At 39.0% G+C, this 20,605-nt stretch overlaps 1 protein-coding gene across 1 annotated transcript in view; it reads right to left on the bottom strand.

Moving 5' to 3' along the window:
• The window catches only part of LOC123515466 (RING finger protein 17-like), a 134,464-nt gene that overhangs the window by 32,119 nt on the left and 81,740 nt on the right, over window positions 1-20,605 (bottom strand). The window contains exons 9-12 of the mRNA XM_045274053.1: window positions 7,026-7,193; window positions 1,895-2,133; window positions 763-887; window positions 287-628 (exon numbers count right to left, since the gene is read on the bottom strand). Coding sequence (XP_045129988.1) covers window positions 287-628; window positions 763-887; window positions 1,895-2,133; window positions 7,026-7,193 — 874 coding nt within the window. The remainder of the gene's footprint in view (window positions 1-286; window positions 629-762; window positions 888-1,894; window positions 2,134-7,025; window positions 7,194-20,605) is intronic.

The raw sequence follows: 20,605 nt of genomic DNA, 5'->3' as shown, positions 1-20,605 counted from the left end.
GAAGGAGGAGATGCACTGGTCTGAAGCGTAAGAGAGTTACACAGGGTACTGAATCTTTCCTTATAACTCTTAAGCTTTTCATTGACCATGTCAGTCATATTCACTGAGTTATTATGGGAACTATCTGAATCATGGTCAGTATTTGATGTCACAACAGTGGGAGAGAAGATGGGTTTCTTCAGTGTCTTCGAACTGTTAATTGAGGTTTGCATACCATATATAGTGTCAGTCATAAGATGCATGCTGATGTTGTTGGTAGTATTAGAACTATTGTCTTTCTCTGTACCTTCTGCAAGTAAAGCAGTGTCATTTTGAGACTTAAAGCTGAGATCCTTCTCAGGCTCAAGCACTAAGTTATAGCATTCCTGAACTCCTGGAGAGTGAGCAAGACTCCTTTCAGGTTCCAAGGGTAAAGTGGAAGGACTCTGAAGTTTTGGCATCAAGGAAAGCTCAGTCTCCCCAATCAGAGGGAGAGTGGAACTTCCCAGAGTGCCCTGAGGGACAGTATTTGGTTGATGTAGCTTTGGCAGGGTGTCTGGAGGGCTTGCACAGATCTGCAGGTGGGCTGGGGTCAGATAGCCATCACTTATTGCCTCCCCTGGTGTACCACTCATGAACTGAGAACAATCTGCAGAAATTAAGTGTAGTCAAAATGTGGTTCAAAGAACAGAAAAGATAAGCTAAACTGATCAATGGATATAATAAAGAGATTTTCAGCATAGGTAATTTAATTCTCTCTCTCTCTCTCTCTCTCTCTCTCACCTTTGTTGATGTCCACAAGCAAGGAGACAGGTGGCAATGAGAACTGTTCAAGTATGTTCTTCATTACACTGGTCATGTCAAAAGTGGAAGCAATTTTCTCAGCAATTTCATCAAGACTGTCTGACCTGATGAAGATAACATTAATTTGATAGATGAAACCTTACATTTATAAATACTATAAATAACAAAAAAGGAAACAAATATACATTACACATCTAGCATTCTATCATTTATCTTTTATACACTTAATAAACCTTGATTAGAAAGTATAAAGTTAACTTGCATCTAACTTGCTATCTATGTACAAGTCAAGGATTACAAAACATTTCATGATGAGGAAAGGTCTACATAATGCCACCATAGGATGGGATTACAGTAAGACACAAATTCAAATCTTTCTATTAAAGCTATGTAAAGAAAATATTCTATTCAAGGAGCAGATAAGAAAAGTCTGGAAACTACTGAATTAAAAAATAAATAAATAAAAAAAAATCATATATGTTCTGACTAAGCATTCACCTGTTAAAAACAGCCAGGATATGATTTCTTCATGTATTCAATTCAAAACTTTAAAGTATCATTGTATGTAATGTGTGATAAAAATTAATTATTAAATTAAACAGTCATCATCACCATTACTGGCCAAGGACCTAACAAAATTAGAGGATAAGTATCACAAAACCCTCTTGAAAGAGTTCAAGTCACTGAGAGAGAGAGAGAGAGAGAGAGAGAGAGAGAGAGAGAGAGAGAGAGAGAGAGAGAGAGAGAGAGAGAGAGAGAGAGAGAGAGAGAGAGAGAGAGAGAGAGAGAGAGAGAGAGAGAGAGAGAGTAAAGGAGGTCCAGTTTTAGTAAAAGGATATGAAGAATTGAGAATAATGGTTAACTCTTGGATTTGAGAGGTGGATAGGATAGGGGTGAGAAATACTAAGAAGTCTTGTGCAGTGAGACAGCAGTGGAAGGGAGGCATGTAATGAGCAAGATCCGAGGAGAGGTTAGTGTGAAAAAGAGGCAAAGGTAGTAAGAAATTAACCATTGTAGTCATGAGAGAAAGGCTAAAAACAGTCACTCAGAGAATAGTAGTTAATAAGATGTAATGCTTTCACTATCACTACCAAAGCCATTATTTCCTCACCTACTATACTTCTTGTTATCCCCCTCCTCCTCCTCTTTCTCTTCCTTCTGCTGGTGGTGCCAAGTCTCTTCCTGACTGTTGTTGGCACTCTCCCTGTCAGCCTCAGCACCCTGCAGCAGCTGCCTCAAGTCCTTCAGCAGTTTCCCTGTGTGGCACATCTCCTTGCCACAGCTCAGTGCTGCCCTTACCTCCTTCACTACCTCCATGTGCTCATCAATCTCGTTCTCCAGCTCAGCCTCCTGGGTAATAGAACAGCAGTGTGTGTGCGCGTTGGTGGCTTTCACTGGTGTGTGTGTGTGTGTGTGTTTCACTGTTTGATCTGCTGCAGTCTCTGACGAGACAGCCAGACGTTACCCAACGGAACGAGCTCAGAGCTCATTCTTTCTGATCTTCGGATAGGCCTGAGACCAGGCACACACCACACACCGGGACAACAAGGTCACAACTCCTCGATTTACATCCCATATCTACTCACTGCTAGGTGAACAGGGGCTGCACATGAAAGGAAACACACCCAAATATCTCCACCCGGCCAGGGAATCGAACCCCTGTCCTCTGGCTTGTGAAGCCAGCGCTCTAACCACTGACCACCTCTCTCTCTCTCTCTCTCTCTCTGTGTGTGTGTCTCTCTGTGTGTGTGTGTGTGTGTGTGTGTGTGTGTGTGTGTGTGTGTGTGTGTGTGTGTGTGTGTGTGTGTGTGTACCTGTGTGTATTTACCTAATTGTAACATACGAGAAAAGAGCTATGCTCGTGTTGTCCCGCTCCATATCTATTAATGTCCAGCTTTTTCTTAAAATCATGAATATTCCTTGCGCTGACCACTTCCACGCCTAAACTATTCCATGCTTCCACCCTGTCTGTGTGTGTCCAGCTTTTCTTAAAATCATGAATATTCCTTGCGTTGACCACTTCCACGTCTAAACTATTCCATGCTTCCACCCTTCTATGAGGAAGCTATATTTTCACATCTCTCCTATAAGTGGCCATTTTAGTTTTTCCCATGCCCTCTCGACATTCTTCCATTCCACATACACAGATCTTCCCTATCCATTTTTCCATGCCAATCATCACTCTGTATATTGCTATCAGGTCTCCCCTTTCTCTTCTGTTTTCCAGGGTTGGAAGTTGCATTCTTTTCAGTCTGTCTTCATAAGTCAAATCTCTTAAGTCAGGCACCATTTTCGTTGCAGCCCTCTGTACTTTCTCTAGTTTCCTTATGTGTTTCTTTAAGTTCGGAGCCCACTGTATTGTTGCATATTCAAGCCTCGGTCTTATCATTGCAGTAATTATTTTCTTCATCATTTCTTCATCTAGATATACGAACGCCACTCTTATGTTCCTCAATAAGTTCAATACTTCTCCAATTATTTTGTTTATATGTCTCTCTGGCGATAGGTCATTGGTAATTGTCACCCCAAGGTCTTTTTCTTCATGACTGGTTTTATGTCTTCATTTCCTATCTTGTACATACTCCTGATTCTTCTTTCACTCTTGCCAAACTCTATTTTCTTGCATTTTGTCGTGTTGAACTCCATTTGCCATGTACAGCTCCATTTCCATATTCTGTCCAAGTCTTCCTGGAGTAGTTCGCAATCTTTGTCACATCTCACTTTTCTTAACAATTTTGCATCGTCTGCAAATAGGCTCACATAACTGGACACCCCATCCACCATGTCATTTATGTAGACTGCGAACATTACTGGTGCCAACACTGATCCCTGTGGAACTCCACTCTCCACCAATCCCCATTCTGATGGTCTGTCCTTAATTATTGTTCTCATTTCTCTTCCTACCAAAAGTCTTCCATCCATTTTAGTAAACTGCCATGCACTCCTCCTACCATTTCAAGTTTCCAGATCAGTCTCTGGTGTGGTACCTTATCAAAGGCCTTTTTTAAATCCAGATATATTCCATCAGCCCAACCATCTCTTTCCTGTATTACATCTATCACCCTCGAATAGTAACATATCAGGTTTGTCGTGCATGAACGCCCTTTCCTAAAACCAAATTGACACTCACAAAGTATGTCATTTTTCTCCAAGAAGTCTGTCCATCTAGTCTTCACCACCCTCTCACACATCTTAGCTACCACACTTGTAAGTGACACTGGTCTATAGTTCAATGGGTCTCTCTTGTTACCTGATTTATAGATTGGGACAATGTTAGCTCTTTTCCAGTCTTGGGGCACTACGCCTTCCCTTAATGAGGCATCAATTACTTCACAAACTTTTTCTGCCAATTGCTCCCTGCATTCTCTTAAAATCCATCCTGATACCCCATCAGGTCCCACAGCTTTTCTCACTTCTAAACTCCCCATCATGTTCTTGATCTCCTCCACCGTTACTTGAAACTCCTTCATAATCCCTTTCTGTTCCATTACCAGTGGTTTGTCAAAAGCAGTCTCCTTTGTGAATACCTTCCGAAAGCATCCATTCATAGCCTCTGCCATTTCCCTGGGATCTTCACTGTATACTCCATTTACTTCTAAACTTTCAATACTTTCTCTATTTTTGATGTTGTTGTTCACATGTCTGTAAAAAAGCCTTGGTTGGTCTTTACATTTATCAATTATATCCTTTTCTTGTTTCTTTCTTTCTTCTCTTCTAATCAACACATATTCATTTCTTGCTCTTTTGTAACTTTCCCACTGCTTAATCCGTCTTTTCCTTCTCCACCTCTTCCATGCATCCTCTTTTCTTGTTCTAGCCTTTTCACATCTATCGTTAAACCAGTCCTGCTTTCCAACTTCTCTATGTTGTCTTATTGGTACAAATTTTTCTCACCTTCTTTGTATATTTTTATAAATTCCTTCCACTTTTCATTTGCTCCTTAGCACTCTTGAATTTCATCCAATTTGTCTCTTGAAAGAATTTCTTTAGGTTTCCAAAATCTGTCTTGGCATAATTCCATCTTCCCACTTTATATTCTTCATTTCTTCTAGATTTCTCTTCGTCTATCACCTTGAACTCCAAAACTGCATGATCACTCTTTGCTAAAGGGCACTCCACCCTCATCTCCTCAATGACCATTGGCTCTGTACTAAAGACCAAGTCCAGTCTTGACGATGCTCCCTCTCCTCCAAACCTAGTATCTTCTTTGACCCACTGAGTTAACACATTTTCCATTGCCAGTGTCAATAGTGTATTTCCCCATGTTGTCTCTGATCCTTCCATTGACCAGTCCTCCCAACACACCTCTTTACAATTAAAATCTCCCATCATTATAGTTCGTTCACAGCCACCCAACATTTCTTCCAGACATGTTCCTGTATCACTTATCATTTCTTCATATTCCTGTACTGACCATGCATTTGTCTTAGGTGGTACGTACACCACTATGTAGTGCCTCTTTTTTCCTTCATTAGTTTCTGCTCTGATCTTTAGCACTTCTGCCTTTCCCATACCTTTTTCACTTGATCCACCTTTATATCTTTTTTAACCAGCAACATCACTCCTCCTCCCATCTTACCTACTCTATTTCTTTTCCAAACGTTATATTTCCCTTCTCCAACCTTCATCAGGTCTTCTCCCTCTCTCAGTTTTGTTTCAGTAAGACCCACAATATCTGGGTTCTTGTCCCTCAAGTAATCGTTGAGTTCTAAAATCCCGATATCACTCCATTTATGTTGGAATACATTACATTTCGCTCATATGTAAGTTTCTTTAGTCCTTTCTTGCTGTACTTTTCTGGGTTATGAACCACTTCCTCAGTCTCATATCCAAGATTCTCCAGAAAAACTCTTTCTTCTCTTCTTCTGTCCTCTCTTCATTTTTTTCAAAGCCTCCTTTCTCAACTCATTTAACATTTCTCTTTCCTTTTCACCGAGATCTCTTCTCAACCAAATCTTCCTTGTTGTTTCCTGCTGGGCTAGCCTCCATGACTTCTCCACCAATTCATCTACATCCTTTTGTGACTTAAGTTTGATTCTTATTGGCCTCATACCTTCTCTTGTGAACTTTCCAATTCTATGGAAGTCCTCTATTTCTTGTACTAGGTCTTTTCCTCCTCTTGCACCACATTAATGATATTATTTATCACCTTTTTATGTTTTCTCTCTCTCCATTTTACTCGGTGTCTTATCCTCCTCCACACCAAATATCACCACACATCTCTTTTTGTCTACAGTTTCCCTCACCAATGTCTCATTTGACTTAATAACCTTCACCACTTTCTCAGCTATCTTCTCTTCTATGATCTGTTGATCTATAATTTCAGCAAGGCCCAAAGTTTTCTCCCCTGACTCTTTGATTTCCTTTTCCAGACTTGCAACTTTGTAATTTACCTCCTTTCTTTCCACTTCCTGACTTTTTTCCATTCAGCCTGCTTCTCCATCACTTTTCCTAGAGATTCTCCACATTTTTCGCAATTCACTTTAATTAGCTTAACTTCCTCTTTCAGTGCTGCATTTTCCTTCTTCATATCGGCACAGTCTCTTTACATTGTCATAACTCGTTTCCAGGCCCTCATACTTTTCAAACAGTTTTCAATTTTACCTTCTAACTCCAGAATTTTCTTCACATAAGCGCTCTTCTCCATTATTCCTTGAAACCCTGTGAAGTCTGATTCCTCTTTCGAGTTCACGGCCGCCATGTTGCGCAGACGTAAACAAACCAGCTGATGGCTCAAACGCAGGCTACAGTTTATATTTACCTTCACTGGACATTATTTTGCTAATCAACAGTTAACATGACTATATGGAGACGGGACAAACATTACCAGCTCCTTTCCCACCTTGGTTACTCTTAGGTAACTGTAGAATTATAGATGATTGCTCTGGAGCTCAGCGACCACCTCCGCCATCGACGATGTCCCGTGTGTGTGTGTGTGTGCGTGCGTGCGTGCGTGCGTGTGTGCGTGCGTGCGTGCGCGCGCGCTTTTGAGTGATCATGAAAAATGTAAGTTCACATCTGGTTCACACTAAGAGAGCAATAATAAATCTAGCCAACCTCACAGAAAAGTTTATCAATCTCAATACATATGACTATAAACTGCTTATCATAATAGTACTGAGTGATGTGATTCATAATTTGAAAGCCAAGTCCATACTAGACTAGTGCAATCTCCTTCTTGACGTATCCCTGTAATATCTCCTATAACACTTCACGACTTAACATGTCCCCTTCCTTCACACCTTCCTGGCCAGGTCACCAATGAGGGTGCGGGCTGTGGCATGCAGCATGGCAGTGGCCTCCTCTTCCCTGAGCTGCAGCAAACCATGAAGATAATTGGCTATGTCCTGTGTTTCCTGTGTTGCCACCTGCTGCGCCTTGTTCAGGTCATCTATCAGCACAAGGCACCTCTGATGAATGAGAGAGAGAGAGAGAGAGAGAGAGAGAGAGAGAGAGAGAGAGAGAGAGAGAGAGAGAGAGAGAGAGAGAGAGAGAGAGAGAGAGAGAGAGAGAGAGAGAGAGAGAGAGAGAGAGAGAGAGAGAGAGAGAGAGAGAGAGAGAGAGAGAGAGAGAGAGAGAGAGAGAGAGAGAGAGAGAGATTTTAATACTTGTTGCTAATTATCATACCAAATATTTAAATAAATGAAAGAAATTTTGATATTTGTTTATTATGATTTGTGCTTGTCACTGCAAATGTTAAATTGTTTCATTGGCTCACATCATAAACAATTTATAAGCAAGTAAATTTTATTCGCTGTTACAATTCAAAGTTAGATTCATAATTTCTCTGGACATGTGATAACAAGAGCAAGAACATCAATACATGGACATCTGTGGTGTCAGCTCTCACTGCTAAATATACCTGGACATCCATAAGTTAGTACATTAACCATCTGTCATTTAAGCTGCACATATATTTCCTTCAACACTACGGTAAGGCCTGCCAAAATACTCAAGGTTACTCAACAGGAACTAAATACTATCACCTTTTCAGCTATCATGACTGGCATCTCAGTGAACCATTTTGTTGAATAGTTTTTCTTGCCCTTGCTCAGGTTTACCATCTCACATAAAAAAAAGACAAAGGAAGAAATAAAAACCCAGGATACTGCTTGTTACTGCTTGCTATGGTGTTACTCAAAATTTCCACCATTCATGTGTGTATCATTTAACTCTATGAATTCCACTACATGAATGAGGTATAGTTAAGAAGCATCATAACAACTTATATAATCAAAAGCACTTAGTATGTAATTCCAGGGACCTCCAATGTTGAATAATGTCAAGAAACTATTTGCACATTCCATTATCATATCATACTAAGAAGCGAATATATGCATGGAAAAAAAAAATGCAAGTTTTACTATTTTCTATATCAATTCTTTTCTCCAACTTTTGACACAGGTTTTAATTTTACAGTCTGCCTCTAAAACCAAAACAGAAAACGATTCATGCCCTACCAACAGAACATGGATACCTATCTCTCTCTCTCTCTCTCCCTCGTCGTGGGGAGAGGAAGACAAAACCAAAGAAGCAAACGTAGGGAAAGAAACAATGTAATGCGGTCATGGGTGAGTCAAAACAAAGCCGTGACACAAAGGGAAGGAGAGAATAGGATGACAGATGAAGGATAATGGAAACTGAAGGAAGGAAGGAAGGAAGGAAGGAAGGAAGGAAGGAAGGAAGGGGAAGGAGGAGAGAGAGAGAGAGAGAGAGAGAGAGAGAGAGAGAGAGAGAGAGAGAGAGAGAGAGAGAGAGGAGAGGAGAGGAGAGGAGAGGAGAGGAGGGAGGGAGGGAGAGGAGGGGAGGAGAGAGAGGAGAGGAGAGGAGAGGAGAGGAGAGGAGAGGAGAGGAGAGAGAGAAGAGAAGAAGAAGAAGAAGAAGAAGAAGAAGAAGAAGAAGAGGAGGAGGAGGAGGAGGAGGAGGAGGAGGAGGAGGAGGAGGAGGAGGAGGAGGAGGAGGAGGAGGAGGAGATGCCACAGCTACGTAATATAATTTTCTATATATAATTAAAATGTAAACAACAATATCGTCTTTTATAACCCCCAATCGACCTCCCTCCCTCCCTCTCTCTCTCTCTCTCAGCTGATGCACGGGCGAAAGTGACCGAATAAGTATGTCAGTGGAGTGAAACATTATCTCTTCCACCTTCGCCTTTCCTGTCCTTTTTCTCTAGCATTAGTTCAGATAGAGGAGCCCGCACACAGCCGCCTAAGGGCCAATAGGTCTGCTGCTGCTCGTTCTTCTTTTGTAGACTAATTTCTAGATGCATTCGTTATACATAAGTTATATTCCATTCACTCTTCATGTCTATCGCTTTATATGTGAAAAAGTTCAAAATACACTGCTTGCTTGGTTTATTTACTGAATTTTGGTGGTAGTAGTAGTAGTAGTAGTAGTAGTAGTAGTAGTAGTAGTAGTAGTAGTAGTAGTAGTAGTAGTAGTAGTAGTAGTTGTTCAGTATCAAATTTATTAAGAGAGAGAGAGAGAGAGAGAGAGAGAGAGAGAGAGAGAGAGAGAGAGAGAGAGAGAGAGAGAGAGAGAGAGAGAGAGAGAGAGAGAGAGAGAGAGAGAGAGAGAGAGAGAGAGAGAGAGAGAGAGAGAGATTAAATATTCTCATTATTCGGGGAAAATTTGTGAATGAATAAAAAAAAAATAACAGCAGCAGCAGCAGCAGCACCACCACCACTACCACCACCATCACCACCACCAACAACAACAACAGAGACGAAAGCACGAGGCAGCACAATACCTAACCACAAAACAATACACGCGGCTGTTAAAATGTCAGCTGATTCCTTCATTACAAAGTGTCAGGGAAGCGAACCTCTTATTAGCTAATTGACGTTTGACACACCTCGCTCCTGGAGATTAAAATAGCAAAGGTGTGACTTCCATTAGAAAAAAAAAGGAAAAATAAAATAAAAAGAAAACGAACGATAACAAAAGGAGAAAAAATATAAAGGAATGACTTAAAAATAAAATAAAAAATAAATAAAAAGAACGATGTAAAAAGAGAAAGAATATAATAGTAGTAGTAAATAATAAAAAAAAAAAAAAATGAAAACATCCTGGAGAGAGAAATTAGAATAGATAAACAAAATAAACACAAGAAAAATATACAAAGTGAATTAACTAACAAATAAATCTTTCGACACTTCTCATCCAGACATCACCTTTCATGTTACTGTTTTTACTACTGTTGCTGTTGTTTCCTTGTTTGTTTCTCTCACTATCTGTCCCCATCACTTTTTCCCCTCCAGTGTGACGTGAAGGAGAGGGAGAGGAGAGGAAAAGAGGGAGAAGGGGAGAGGAGAGTGAGAGATGGAGGGGAATAAAAGAAATAGAGAGAGAAGGGATAACAGGAAGAGGGAGGAAAGGTGAGGCAAAGTTAGATGAAGGAGAGGAGAGGGAAGAGGTAAAGGAAAACAGGATGGGGGAGAGGAGGGTAAGGGAAAATAGAGATGAATAAGAGGGAAGGGAAAAAAAGGGGGAAAAGATAAAGGAAACCAGGAAGAAGAAAGGATGGTTAGGAAAAATAGAGAAGGGAAAAAAGAGGGAAAAGGAAAAGGAAAACAGGAAGAAGGAAAGGAAAGTAAGGGAAAACAGAGATGAATGAGAGGGAAGGAAAATAAATCAGGAAGGAAAAGGGAGAGAAGAGAGGGACAGGGGGAAGATACCACCTTAAGAAGCGCAGCAGCAAGAAAAAAAATTAAAATTATTCCATTAGGCGCCGCAACAGCTTAGGCCATATGGCACAGCTACGTTAACCCACTGAGTCCCATTACGCGTTTCCATATTCATTCAACTTACTATTTAGTGATTTTATACAGCTTCAGAAACTTATGTGAGATTAGAATAGTGAAGACTGTGGCCATTAATCACCAGACCTCCATATACCCTTCCTAATGTCAATAAAATAGTCTAATCGTACACAAATCCCAAGGTAAAAAAAATATGCCTCAGTATTGAAGGGTTAAAGGGAGAACGCTACATCTCCCACCGGGCAACTAGGTTCGGCAAAGATTCGACAACGAACCGCCTTAACAAATACGCCACCCAGCACCAGCAAGAAAAGGAGGGAAAAAGGTAAAGGAGGAATGGAATATGAAGAAAAGAGATTAAAAAATGGGGAAGAGTAATGGAGAAGAATGTAAGAATGAAATAACTAAACTAACAGTGCTAATAAAGGTAGAGAAGGAATGACAAATGAAAAGAGAAAGGAAATGAAATAACTAAACTAATAGTGCTAATTAATAAAGGTAGAGAAGGAATGGCAAATGAAGAAAAGAGAAAGGAAATGGGGAAGAGTAATGGAGAAGAAAGTATGAATGAAATAATTAAACTAAGTGCTAATATAATAACAACAACAACAACAATAATAATAATAATAATAATAATAATAATAATAATGACAAAGACTTATAGGCGTTAACAAGAAATTACTTACATATTGATGGTTATTGAGGTTAAGTATTGATCAGATTAAATTATATAAAAGGAGGAGGAGAGATTTTATCTACGTTTTTTTTTTTTTTTTTTTTTTTTTTTACTTCTCTTCGTCAATTTTTTCTCTCCTGTTGGTGATTGTCAACTTTTTCTGGGCCCCACACACACACACACACACACACACACACACACACACACACACACACACACACACACACACACACACACACACACACACACAGTCGCCGAATTAACAACGGTGTCTCTCTTCCGCATTGCAATTTTTTTTTTTTATATAAAACTTTTGTCCTTGCATCTCTCTCTCTCTCTCTCTCTCTCTCTCTCTCTCTCTCTCTCTCTCTCTCTCTCTCTCTCTCTCTCTCTCTCCTTCTTTCTTCTCCCCTTTGCTCATGTTTTCTTCTTCCTCCCACTTCCCCTCTATCTCCATTCAGTCCTTCTCTCCCCTCTCTCTAGTCCTCCCTCCTTCCCTCTTCCATCTCTCCCTTCCCCTCTTTCCCCTCAGTAAGCAAATTTCTTATCAGAAGGAAAAATACAATAAATATTTACTTGTCTTATTCAGGAGGAGGAGGAATACAAATGTAAGCCAAACAGCAACAGACCTTTTGGCCCTCTCGAGTCTGTTTGGTAACTTCTTCTAACTGGCTACAGATAAGAGAGACAGGAGGAGGAGGAGGAGGAGGAGGAGGAGGAGGAGGAGGAGGAGGAGGAGGAGGAGGAGGAGGAGGACAAAAACCAGCTCGCCTCTCTGACCACAAACCTCCTTCATTCAATTCACTTTCAGAAATGGGACCTATTTCTTGTTAGTCTACCATCACTTTCTCTCTCTCTCTCTCTCTCTCTCTCTCTCTCTCTCTCTCTCTCTCTCTCTCTCTCTCTCCTCCTCCTCCTTTCCCCTCCTCCCCTCTCCTTCCTTCCTTCTTCTTCTTCTTCCCCTTCTCCTGTTGCCTTGCAGAAAACCGGGTGAATGAGAGAGAGAGAGAGAGAGAGAGAGAGAGAGAGAGAGAGAGAGAGAGAGAGAGAGAGAGAGAGAGAGAGAGAGAGAGAGAGAGAGAGAGAGAGAGAGAGAGAGAGAGGAGGAGGAGGAGGAGGAGGAGGAGGAGGAGGAGGAGGAGGAGGAGGAGGAGGAGGAGGAGGAGGAGGAGGAGGAGGAGGAGGAGGAGGAGGAGGAGGAGGAGGAGGAGGAGGAGGAGGAGGAGGAGGAGGAGGAGGAGGAGGAGGAGGAGGAGGAGGAGGAGGAGGAGGAGGAGGAGGAGGAGGAGGAGGAGGAGGAGGAGGAGGAGGAATTACTTGCATGTACTACAATTATGTGTGGAAGAACTGGATTGAAAAGAACTAACTAGGTACTCCTCTCTCTCTCTCTCTCTCTCTCTCTCTCTCTCAAAAACAAGGCAGGAGTAAAGATGAAGCACACACAACACACAGTTCCTTGATGCTCCTTATCCACTCAGTCATCTCGTCTACCATTCCCAGACCATGAACCGCCAACACACACACACACACACACACACACACACACACACACACACACACACACACACAGCTGCTGGTATTTTGAAACGCTCGGCTCTCAGGATTTTCAAAGGCCACAGTTAAGGTTAGTATGCTTGGTTTTCTATTTATTACTATTATTATCTCAACTGATAGTGAAAACCCTTGAATTGTTACTCGAAACACTGATACTCTTTGAAAATATATAAATTACCTTGTTGAATTACTACTTGATTCATGTAGACTATTTAGAAATCTATCAATTCTTTGTGAATTTACTTGAATCTTAGAGACAGCCTTTATAAAATTGATCAGTTCCTTGATGAATCATTACTAGAATCAGAAACGCTAAGAAACAAATAAAATAAAAACTCCAGTAACTTCAATACAACCTCTCAAAAGTAATCCACTACACAGAAACTTGGTCATATTGTCACTAATCTTATTCACACACACAAAAAAAAAGCCTTGAAAACTCAAATAATTTAAAAAACAACCTGCTAAAACTAATCAAGAATATAAAAACTTATCAAACGATCACTAGAACTCTAAAACAAAACTTGAAAACCCAAATAATCTCCACACGAACCTGCCAAAACTAAAAGGAGAATAAAAACAAACACAGACTAATCGTAATTACATGAAACACCTTGAAAACTCCAACACCTTCCACTACAACCTGTTAATTGAGAGTTCTGGAGGTGTGTGTGTGTGTGTGTGTGTGTGTGTGTGTGTGTGTGTGTGTGTGTGTGTGTGTGTGTGTGTGTGTGTATACCGGTGCGAATAACCAGACACAGGCAATTATATTCGACCTTGTTTTTACGAATGTATGTGTGTGTGTGTGTGTGTGTGTGTGTGTGTGTGTGTGTGTGTGTGTGTGTGTGTGTGTGTGTGAGAGAGAGAGAGAGAGAGAGAGAGAGAGAGAGAGAGAGAGAGAGAGAGAGAGAGAGAGAGAGAGAGAGAGAGAGAGAGAGAGAGAGAGAGAGAGAGAGAGAGAGAGAGAGAGAGAGAGAGAGAGAGAGAGAGAGAGAGAGAGAGAGAGAGAGAGAGAGAGAGAGAGAGAGAGAGAGAGAGACACACACACACACACACACACACACACACACACACACACACACACACACACACACACACACACACACACACACACAGAGCCAATGCAAGCAACTTTTCAAAGCAAAACTCATAATAGGACATGTTTTTTTGGGGGGGGTTCTGGTTCGCCTAATACTATCAGAGGGGCTGCAATTCAGCTATGCAGGGGAAAAAAACACACATAAATAACAAGCACATGTAAGTAATGCCTCGGGTAGATTGTGCTCACTTAACGTCTTGCATTCCTCGTACTTTACCATCTGGTTGTAAATTCTAATAACACAAGGACAGGAAAATAACGAAGGCTGCGAGCAACATAAATGCATTCTTATTTGTTCAATTTATCGCAGTTGAATAGAAACAGAACAAAACTCTAAACGTGCAAAATTTCATCAGGCCACATACTTATTTGTTCAATTTATTTATCGCCGTCATTCATAAATCTGTCTTATCTTTCAAAGCTCTTAATGATTCAGTACTCTAAACCATGATTCTTATTTCTTTTCTATTCATTTATCAGTCTGAGGAGCCAATACACTTCTTATCGCCTTCTCTCTCATTCAAAAATATGTCTTTTCCATTTATTTATCAGTCTCAGCCAATACACTTATCGCCTTTTTAAATCTAATCTGTCAAGCTTCAACCTATCATTTCTTGTCCTAATTTTAAATAACGGAAGTTGCGAGAAACATACATACATATCTATTTGTTCAACTTATCTCCCTCATTCATAAATCTGTAATCTTTTAAATCTCCCTAATGATTCAGTACTAAAAACTCTGATTACTGTGTCTTTTCCATTCACTTATCAGTCTGAGGAGCCAATACACTTATCGCCTTCTCCCTCATTCATAAATCTGTTATCTTTTTAATCTTTCTAATGATTCAGTACTAAAAACTCTGATTACTGTGTCTTCTCCATTCACTTTCCACTATGACGAGCCAATACACTTCTTGTCGTCTTCTTAAATCTAACTCAAGCTTCAACCTATTATTTCTTGTCCTGATCACTGACTTTTAAGAATTCTGGTCGTCATCCTTGTTGTATCCAAATGAAAAGGAAAGTAAACCTGACATCGCGTAAAAATTGAAAAAACTGAGGTGCAAAGTTTCCTCAAGCCACGTTACTAAACAAACAAGTAATCAAGTAAGCAAATAAATAAGATGAAAAGCAAACATAAAACACCAAACGGCGAATCGAAACATTAAAACTCAAGCAACTTTAAAGGCTGAGGTAAAAAGTGTCGTCACAAGTCTGTCATAAAATAAACAAGTAAATAGACACAAGCAAATCGATAAACAAATAAATAAATAAAACACGTAAACAAGATGAAAAAGCAAACAAAAACACTGAACATGTATGAAAAACAAAACTCCAACAACTTTCCTGGCAGAGGTGCAAAGTTTCGTAAAAAAAAAAAAAATAAATAAATAAATAAAATAGAAAAAGCAAATAACCCCCTCCAATACTGAATAAAAACAACAAAACCCCAGCAGCTTTCCTGGCAGAGGTGCAAAGTTTCGTCACAAATGCACACCCTGCCACCCTGCTTAACAAAACCAGGCTGCCGTGTTGCAATTCATTACCTCACGACTCATCCACTCACTATCCGACCAACAGGAACCCAGCCTCGCCACTCTCGCCACCCACACCTCGCTTCAATGCCGCCAACTACTCGCCACGCTAACCGGCTCACGTGCAAGGCTAAGAACACTCTACACATTCACCTCAAGAACATTACACTGAAAAATTGTAGTGTGCCCTGAAATTTGTGAAGGATGCCACTTTTCTGCAGATTGTGATAGGAAAGTGAGGATATTAAATTAGATAATGAAGTAAGTGATTAAATAAAGCGATTAGTAAAAATGTATAATGTAGAGACGAAACAAAGTAGCGTCCTGAAATTTGTGAAGGATGCCATTTTCTGCAGATTGTGATAGGACAGTTAGGATATCAAATTAGATAGTAAATTAAACAAATGATTAAATATAAAAAAAAGTAAAAAAAGTACACTGCAGAGACGAAAAAATTGTAGTGTTCTCAAATACCACTTTTCTGCAACTTGTGATAGGAAAGTGAGGGTATTAAATTAGATAAATAATGAAATAAACTAAGTAAAATAATAGTAAAATAAAAATAGAATAGTAAAAATGTATAATGCAAAGACGAAAAAAAAAATGTAATATGTGCTGAAATTTGTGAAGCATGCCACTTTTCTGCAACTTGTGATAGGAAAGTAAGGGTATTAAATTAGATAGTAAATGGAGTAAAGTGAGGGTATTAAATTAGATAGTACACCGAAGGGATGAGTAAAAGTGTAATATGTCCTGAAATTTGTGAAGGATGGCACTGTTCTGAAGGTTGTGATAGGAAAATGTGGATATTAAATTAAACAATGAAATAAGTTATCAAATAGAGATAAGTAAAAATGTACAATGTAGAGACGAAAAAATAAAATGTAATATGTGCTGAAATTTGTAAAGGAAAATAGTTTTATGGTTATGACAGGAAAGTGAGGATATCAACAACTTCAGTATTGGGACGCATTTCTACCATGAGTTTTGGGTTAATTAGACGATTTTATTCACATCAGGAAGGGTCTATGGAGGTCAGAAGATTAATGGCCAGAGTCTTCATTATCTTAATCCAAACGTGAGTTTCTAAAACTGTATAAAATCACCAAATAGTAACTCATGGTACTGAAGGGGTTAAATTAGATAAAGAATTAAATAAATGGTTAAATAAAGAAAACAGTAAAAATGTACACTGCAGACGAAAAAAATTGTAATGTTCTCTAATCTGTGAAAGATAATAAATCAGACAATAAATAAAATAAATTAATACAGAAAATAGTTAAAAGTATAATGCAAAAAAAAACTAGTGTCCTGAAATTTGTGAAGGATGCCATTTTTCTGTGATAGGAAAGTGAGCATATGAAATTAGATAATGAAATAAATGATTAAATAAAGAGAATAATAAAAATGTTTACTGCAGGAACGAAAAAAATGTCTAGTTCATTCATCCAAAGTGATTAAAAAGAAGTAGTTAACAAGTTTCAAAAGGAGAGACTAATTCAGGTCCATAATTGTCCTACTACACTACCATCCCCACAAAAAATAAAAACAATAAATAAATAAACAAAATGTAAATATACTGCGCACAAAGCAATGCAGGAAAAAAATATAAAATCCAACACCCAAAACGAAAAAAAAAAAAAGGATAAATAGCTAATAGGACTCAAAAGGATAGCCCAGATTAATTTTAGAGGTGTCTCGATATACATTCACACCCAAAAAAAAACAATATACAAGGCGGGACACAAACAAGTTATGACGTCTAACACTTCAACACACACACACACACACACACACACACACACACACACACACACACACACACACACACACACACACACACACACAGTTATCCAGCTCAAAATAGGACAATAATGTTTAGTTCCAGAGCTTAACTGTTACTCCTTAGCTGAAATAAAGTAAAAAAAATGAGACAAATAAAACAGGACAGAGAGTTCCGGAGTGTACGAGTGAAGGGATAAAAAAAAAAGTAAGTACAGTAACACGAAGGGCTTGAGTTTTAGATATAGAAACAGTCACAAGGTCTTTCTTCCTTACAGCTCCTTGCACTGGTGACGCGGACAGAATGAAGGTGAGAGTAAACAGTATGGTAAGAAACTAATGACTGCTTACTTAGTGTCATAATAAGGGAACTAATGTTGATGAGAGAGAGAGAGAGAGAGAGAGAGAGAGAGAGAGAGAGAGAGAGAGAGAGAGAGAGAGAGAGAGAGAGAGAGAGAGAGAGAGAGAGAGAGAAATTTCTTAGCTTTTCTTCTATATAATCTCTTACATTATAGCGACGTGACAAATTAAAGGTGACTGCAAATACCCTTATACTTCGGAAACTAGTGTTGACTGGAAGGGGGGGGGGGAGTAACATTCTTAGCATTCTTTTCCTCCTTTACAACTCCTTACAATACTGACATGAACAGAATAAGTGTGAATATAAGAGGAGTGACATTCTTAGCATTTTTTTCCTCAATATTGACATGAACAGTGTGTAAGTGTGAATGTAAGAGGAGTGACATTCTTAGGGTACTTTTCCTCCTTTACAACTCCTTGCATTATTGATGTGAACAGAATAAGAGTGTGAGTATAAATAGTCTCAACAGAATCCGATAACTTTCTCCTTGGCTTTATACATCCGATCCTTCAATGGTTCATGACTTCATACTTATCCCTTTACTGGGCGTCCTTCGCTATACTCCACTGCATTGTACGGATTCTCTGCGTGATGACGAGAGAAGGGGGGAAGGAGAATAGACGGGAGATAACAGATGGTAAACAGAGAACAAGAGATTACAGAGACAGATAGACAGGCCACAGAAAAATAATAGATGGGAGATAAAAGACAGGCAGAGAAAATGAGAGAAAAAATGTTGTGATATAAGACAGAAGGCAAAGGAGAAAATACACAATGGCCTAGAGAATGTAGATTGAGGAGAGAGAAAAAAAGGGAACAGACGGGAGACAAAAAATAACAGATGACGAGACAATGGGCTGTAAAAAAGGATAAGTGAAGAGACAGAGAAGGCAAACGAGAAAAAAATAGACATAAGGCAAAAGGGAACATGGAGAGAAGAGATAGAGAAAAAAAATCATATATATGACAAAAAAGAACAGAAACAGGTGACAAAAGAAAATATGCAGACTGAAAAATTTTATACAAGACAAAAAAAAAAAAAAAAGATATTCACGTTACTCTATTTGTATTCTATTGGGCTAAAGAAATATCGTGAGAAAAAAAAAAACAAGAAAAGAGTAAAATTATATGATGTTTAACCCCTTCAATACAGGAACACATTTTTATCTTGAGATCTGTGTACGATTAGACCATTTCACTGACATTAGGAAGGGTATATGGAGGTTAGAAGATCAATGGCCACAGTCTACACGTTTTAATCCACCACGAGTTTTTTTTTTTTAATCTGTACAAAATCACCAAACAGTTTGCAGAATGAATATGGAAGCGCGTCGAGGTACTGAAAGGGTTAAAGGTGAAATTGTCAAACAGTAAAAAACGTGAACGACTTGGGCTCAATGTTATCGAAGTTCCCCATTGCGTTATAACTGAAGTAATCTCTCTACAACACGTCATTAAGTGCAATAAAGCAAGATAAGGACAGATGATTAACGACCATATAAAGATAAGAACCGTCATTGTTTTCACGATGGATAAGAAGAAACGAGAAATATGAAGAGATAAGCAAGACACACAGACAGACAGACTGACACAACCGAAAAAAAAAATGTGGATAAAAAAGAACCTTAATTGAAAGTATGATAAATGAGTAATGTAAAAATAAATAAATAAGCAAAAAAGAAAAAAGTTAACATTCAACCACTACCATAAAAATAGATAAACAAATCACAAAAATCGACACACACACACACACACACACACACACACACACACACACACAATGATCACAACTTGACCTAACTAATGCAACCGAGCTTACCCCCCCTCTCTCCCTCTCTCTCTCTCTCTCTCTAAAACTCGTACATCAATACCTGATCCAGAGAGGAAAAAAGGATAAAAAAAAGGAAAGTGATAGTGAAGGGGAATATTGACAAAATAAAAAAAAACACTACATTGAAATACAAATAACTACCTGTCAGGATTTTTTGTTCAGGTCACTTCCTCTCAAATTACTGATGGACATACAGACAGACAGACAGACTGACTGAGAGAGAGAGAGAGAGAGAGAGAGAGAGAGAGAGAGAGAGAGAGAGAGAGAGAGAGAGAGAGAGAGAGAGAGAGAGAGAGAGAGAGAGAGAGAGAGAGAGAGAGAGAGAGAGAGAGAGAGAGATGTTATAGATGAAAAGAATGAGAAAAGGAAAGAAGAAGAAGAAGAAGAAGAAGAAGAAGAAGAAGAAGAAGAAGAGAGAGAGAGAGAGAGAGGATGTTATAGATGAAAAGAATGAGAAAAAGGAAAAGAGAAGAAGAAGAAGAAGAAGAAGAAGAAGAAGAAGAAGAAGAAGAGAGAGAGAGAGAGAGAGGATGTTATAGATGAAAAGAATGAGAAAAAGGAAAAGAGAAGAAGAAGAAGAAGAAGAAGAAGAAGAAGAAGAAGAAGAAGAAGAAGAAGAAGAAGAAGAAGAAGAAGAAGAAGAAGAAGAAGAAGAAGAAGAAGAAGAAGAAGAAGAAGAAGAAGAAGAAGAAGAAGAAGAAGAAGAAGAAGAAGAAGAAGAAGAAGAAGAAGAAGAAGAAGAAGAAGAAGAAGAAGAAGAAGAAGAAGAAGAAGAAGAAGAAGAAGAAGAAGAAGAAGAAGAAGAAGAAGAAGAAGAAGAAGAAGAAGAAGAAGAAGAAGAAGAAGAAGAAGAAGAAGAAGAAGAAGAAGAAGAAGAAGAAGAAGAAGAAGAAGAAGAAGAAGAAGAAGAAGAAGAAGAAGAAGAAGAAGAAGAAGAAGAAGAAGAAGAAGAAGAAGAAGAAGAAGAAGAAGAAGAAGAAGAAGAAGAAGAAGAAGAAGAAGAAGAAGAAGAAGAAGAAGAAGAAGAAGAAGAAGAAGAAGAAGAAGAAGAAGAAGAAGAAGAAGAAGAAGAAGAACAACAACAACAACAACAACAACAACAACAACAACAACAACAAACAACAACAACGGTAAGACCAAACCCCTACAAAAACACGGTCAAGATGAATAATAAGGAAAATCAGGCACAAATGAGTTAGAAGAAAGAAAAAAATACAAGC

Source organism: Portunus trituberculatus, chromosome 39 (assembly GCF_017591435.1).
Source record: "Portunus trituberculatus isolate SZX2019 chromosome 39, ASM1759143v1, whole genome shotgun sequence".
In the NCBI taxonomy this organism is placed as follows: Eukaryota; Metazoa; Arthropoda; class Malacostraca; order Decapoda; family Portunidae; genus Portunus; species Portunus trituberculatus.
The sequence above is the reverse complement of the archived record's forward strand: the minus strand, read 5'-3'. Positions and strand labels throughout refer to the sequence as shown.